At 43.9% G+C, this 5322-nt stretch overlaps 1 protein-coding gene across 1 annotated transcript in view; it reads right to left on the bottom strand.

The window, feature by feature from the left end:
* The window catches only part of LOC101849421, a gene marked incomplete in the record, with an annotated part of 16938 nt that overhangs the window by 6256 nt on the left and 5360 nt on the right, over positions 1 to 5322 (bottom strand). The window contains 4 exon segments of the mRNA XM_005089229.2: positions 448 to 621; positions 2456 to 2583; positions 3447 to 3523; positions 4911 to 5125. Coding sequence (XP_005089286.2) covers positions 448 to 621; positions 2456 to 2583; positions 3447 to 3523; positions 4911 to 5125 — 594 coding nt within the window.

The following is a 5322-nucleotide window of genomic DNA, read 5'->3' as shown; positions in this document are numbered from 1 at the left end:
TATACATAACTTACATACATAATATGCTTAATAATGTACATGCATATCAACCGCTCAGTATAAGACTCTGCCATTGCGTCACTTTTCAAAATATATGGCGGAGTCTATCTATCTATCTATCTATCTATCTATCTATCTATCTATCTATCTATCTATCTATCTATCTATCTATCTATCTATCTATCTTTCTATTTATCTTCTATCTGTCTATCTATCTATCCATCAATCAACCCATTGTATATAATATTGTATACACACAAAGCTTAGGGGCACTTGTGGTCGAGAGGTTACGGTGTTCGCCTCCCATTCAATAGGTCATGGGTTCGAATCCGGACGAAGCCTATATCATCTATTTTCGTTTATTCATTTATTAATTAATTAATTTATTTATTTATTCAAATGGGAAAAAAATGTTCAACATTTTTGTCTTGAACCTGGACTACTCACACTGGTCGGAGTGAAAGCAGCCGATAAGTTCTCTGAGTGCCTTCTCCTGGCTGAGTTTGGCGTCGGGGCAAGGCTTACACCTGTCCTGTAGGCTCTGGTCCTGGTACGTGCTGGGTGGGCATGGTCTGCACTCTCCACGGCCACCGTCCAGGTAGAAACCTTTGGAGCACCCGTCTGGTTGGGGGGGGGGGAGAGGTGGAGGAATAAGGAATAAGAGGAGTTTTCCCCCTAAGGCAAACGATCGTCCAGGAAAGTAGTGACCATGGTGGTAAAAACAAGTGACACATTCTTTCTCTCTCTGTCTCTCTCTCTGTCTCTCTCTCTGTCTCCCTTCCTCTCTCTCTCTCAAACAACAACAAGAAAAACAACAATATAAACATCAACAATATTTAAAGTAATAAAGATAATGATGATGACAATGATGATGATAATAATTGTCCCCTCTTCACCGACGGCCTTATAAGTGTCAACACTCTCTCAACCCCTCAAAGAAAGGGACTGTGAGCTGGTCTCGCAGAGACGCAACCTTTGTGTTTACTAAACCTTGCCCTCCCCTGCAGACTCTAAAACTGTTTATTCCCACAGCCACTCGAACGTGCTGGGTGGAGTCAAGAAAACCTAATTTCCTACCTTCAAAAATTTTTTAAAAGACATCTAAATTTGCTGAAATATGGCCAAATAAATAAAAAGCAGGCCAGATGCTTAAATATTATTGAGTAGAGACTGTCTTTTATGTTGGGAACATGAGCGCACGGAGCAAAGGGGTTAGGGATTGGGAGGGTGGGTTGGGAAAAAAGAATCGGAGGAAAGGAATGGCGAGGAAGGGAGAGGGGTTTGGGAAAGGGAAAGGAAGGGAAGAGGGTGGGAGGCGGAAGGGAGGAGGGGTTGGGGAGTGGGTGAAGAGAAGATGAATCGGTTGTTGGTGGGAGAGACGGGTGGGGAGAGACGGGTGAATTGGGTATGTAAATATGGGGTATAACTTAGGAAGTTAACTTATTCATATTGTCCAACCAATGAGATCCACCTGGGCCAGGCAATGGAAGGGTTAAAGCCTTCCACTACACACTTATGCAGCATACACACTTAAAGTCAAATACATTCTGCATCATCTGACTAACACTTTAAATACATTTTACGTTAAGAGTCGCCCGAAATACGGCCACTCAAAGCACACAGAAGGGTGTTCGAGGAGACATGAGTCCAACGTCACCGTCACGGTAAAGGGGTTAATAATAATAATGATATAAATAATAATAGTAGTAGTAGTAGTAGTAGTAGTAGTAGTAGTAGTAGTAGTAGTAGTAGTAGTAGTAGAAAAGTGACCATCAATAAGCTCAATTTTGAAGGACATCTTCATCATCATCATCATCATCATCATCATCATCATCATCATCATCATCGTCATCGTCATCAACGTGAAGTAAAAGAAAAAAAAAACCTGATCCGTCAAGAGGAACGTGGTGTAGACCACAAAAGTGATGGGAGATTAATTAGATCAATTTCTAGTACCAGGGGCAGTGGGGGTGCTGATAAATGTCAGTTGTTTTGGGTAACATTATTGTCAACACCGTAATCCACAGCTGTCGGGGTCATACTTTACCCGTGGATGGTACAGCAAAATGACAACTTGGGTTATACTTATACAATGGTGTGTATGTGAGTTTTCGAGTGTGAGTGTGTGTGCGTGTGTGTGTGTGTGTGTGTGTGTGCGTGCGTGCGTGCGTGCGTGTGTGTGTGTGTGTGTGTGTGTGTGTGTGTGTGAAGAGAGAGAGAGAGAGGGAGAGATAGTAGACAGGGAGAGGGGGTGTGAGAGCTGAGAGAGAGACAGACAGGGAGAGGGAGAGAGAGAGAGAGAGAGAGAGAGAGACAGAGAGAGAGAGAAAGAGAGAGAGAGAGAGAGAGAGAGAGAGAGAGAGGGAGAAAGAGAGACAGAGAGTGAAGAGAGAGAGAGAGAGAGAGAGAGAGTGTGTGTGTGTGTGTGTGTGTGTGTGTGTGTGTGTGTTCGTACGGCAGATGAAGTCCTTATCCAGGCGAGTCGCGGGTGGACAATCCAAATACGCAGAAATCGTCGACACGATAGTCCTCCCCCTTTGTCGGTGAAGTCGGAAGGCGCCATCAGCATCCAAGTAAATCCATCTGAGAAAAGGATACATTTGAATAAAGAAAAGCACATCAACTACGGTTTTATTTCACATCTATGTGAGAGAGGGGCATATTTAAATAAAGGGAAGTACACCATCTCGGCCTACAGTTCTATTTCACATCCATTTGGAGAAGGGTATGTTTGAATATAGAGAAGAACGTCTAGTACGGTTTTATTTCACGTATATATCTGAGAGAATGGTATGTCTGAATAAAGAAAAGAACATCCATACTGGTTTTATTTCACATCAATCTGAGAGTAGAGTATGTTTGAATAAAGAAAGGCACTCATAATCTACGGTTATATTTCACATCCATCTGAGAGAAGCGGTTTTTTTTTGTAAAGAGAAGCACATCCACTATGGTTTTATTTAATGATCTGAGATTACTAGGGCGCGCCATTGGTTCCGTCAGTATAAGGCCTATTTTGCTGGAATATCATGCGGATCACTTTGGTTCTTGTTTTAGTAAAAGTTTTACAGCATATGCAACACAATTAGTCCATATAAGTGCCGAAGGTTAGATGTGTTACACGACAAGAGAGTAATGAACTCAGAAAAGAAGGTTTGAATTTCTAGACGACGACCCTCCCACATGGCTCAGTCCTATCTGGGGTCTCGTATTCTCGATGAAGTGTTGAAAGTGGCAATGTATACATGCCGTACCATACCAATAGAGGCCGAGTGATCTGTTCCACTTGCGCCTGGCAGGACGTCAAACTTACACAAATACACAAACAAACTAATAATACCAGCGGAGTAGATCACAGTAAAGAACTACCAGAATCAGTGAGTCAGAAGGGTAATAAGGCCTTCCAGTGACATCCTCCAATCTCCCTCAGCGAGGACGGGACTTACGTGTTGACCAGGTCCAGATACTGGCGGTAGTTCTCCAGGCGAGCCCGCGAAAAGGGAATCCGCAGGACGGCATCCACCTGAGAGAAAATGTGTAATGGTACAGGTTTAACGCCCCTATCGACACTGTTAGGTTATTTAAAGGGAAGGACCACCGAGTTTGACATCCATTTCCTAAAGGATCGAGCTGAAATAGAAAGTTCATGTAAAGTGCCTTTTCCAATGACACAACATTGGACAGAGCTGAGGCTCGATACCCCGAACCAGGAATCTCATGATTACGGGTCTGGTAGCTGTAGGCAACCGACTCCACCTCCATCTGAGGGAAAATGGAAAGAATAAAATAAATATAAAACAACCAATTAATTTTGCGTCCTTTTCAGGTGCTTTCCTGACAAATAACGTACAATAACATAATTGCAATGCAAACCTTCAAGATACCAAGTGGGGTGGTTGGCGGGTGCTCTGGTGTGGTTGCTTCTTCTTTCCTATCAAATGTCTATCGTCTTTATCTCCCCATCTTCATTTTTGTTTTTGTTTCTCTCTTGTAACACCTCGAATCTTCGGCTCTTATATGACCTTATTGTGTTGCAAGTGCCGTAAAACACTTCATCATCATCATTGCCTTTCTCACCCTGGGTCAGGATATAGGCTACGAACAGACACTCTCCACCTTTCCCTATCCTGGGCTAGTCGCTTGATGTCATTCCACGTCTTCCCACTTTTCTGTACATCCATTTCTGTGACTCTTCTCCAGGTTCCACGAGGTCTTCCCCTTGATCGTTTGCCCTGTGGGTTCCAATCTAACACTTTTCTTGTTATGCAGCTGCTTGACTTCCGTAAAACATTGACTAAAACTAAACAAAGATATCTACAAAAGGGAATAAAACAAGCACATGTGTACAGCATGGTTGCCGATATCTTTCCACTGGGTTGTATCCCTTCCACCTCCAACCCAGATCGGCTCTGACAAGTGGGGTCGAAGCAGCCCACCTCATAAGTAATCTAAATTGTATCGACGGGGGGCGTCTGCCTTTTAGAATGTGGTATCCCACAAATCACGGGTTGGCTCTGACACACAGGATCGAAGCATCCACCTCTCAATTTACCAACTCATGCCAATGGGGGTGTAAAACACCAACTACAACCAAAAAAACACAACCCAAGAACCATCTATCTAATAGTGGTATGTAATAGCGTTCATCTTGTAACTTTGGCGCGGTCAGATAGCTCAGATGGTATAATGCTGGACTACGAAGCAGTTGGCCCTAGTTCGAATCCCAGACTAGGTGTTACCGAACTCGGACCGTTTTGTGGAGTATTCAAAGCTCTCGACCCGCTTGGCTCGGTCCACGGGTGTTCAATTCGGAGTTTTCGCCTCTTCAATAAACTAAAAGTGTTGATAGGGGTATTAATTATTAAACCCACACCCTTACTTTTCTTTACCGAGACTTTGTGTACACCCACCTTCCATTTGTGCTTTACGCAAGCGGCGGAAACGTTCCAGAAGCAAGTCACTTTCAGGTCTCTCTCGCACATAAGGGCGGTGTTGCTGCCCAGCACTTGTTTCGTCATCATCTTAACGAACGGCGCCACTGTCTCCTTGCGGTGCGGACTGCAACCCGGGGATGGGGTCATGGTCAGGGGGATGAGGAAGGTGAAGGACACCGGATCTACCTCCTCTGTTCGGATGGGAAGAGATACAAATTAAATAAATAGTGTTGGCCTATAATTATAATGTGCATCCGTTCATGGTCTTGAGCGCCGATGATGTTGCTCTTGCTGTATTTGTAATTATTGTTTCCAGGGAGTTTAATTACTTCCAAGGGCGAGGAGGGAATAGACCCTTTTGTGAGTGTGTCATTGTGTGTGTGGGGGG

Source organism: Aplysia californica, unplaced genomic scaffold, assembly GCF_000002075.1.
Source record: "Aplysia californica isolate F4 #8 unplaced genomic scaffold, AplCal3.0 scaffold00004, whole genome shotgun sequence".
Taxonomy (NCBI): domain Eukaryota; kingdom Metazoa; phylum Mollusca; class Gastropoda; order Aplysiida; family Aplysiidae; genus Aplysia; species Aplysia californica.
The sequence above is the reverse complement of the archived record's forward strand: the minus strand, read 5'-3'. Positions and strand labels throughout refer to the sequence as shown.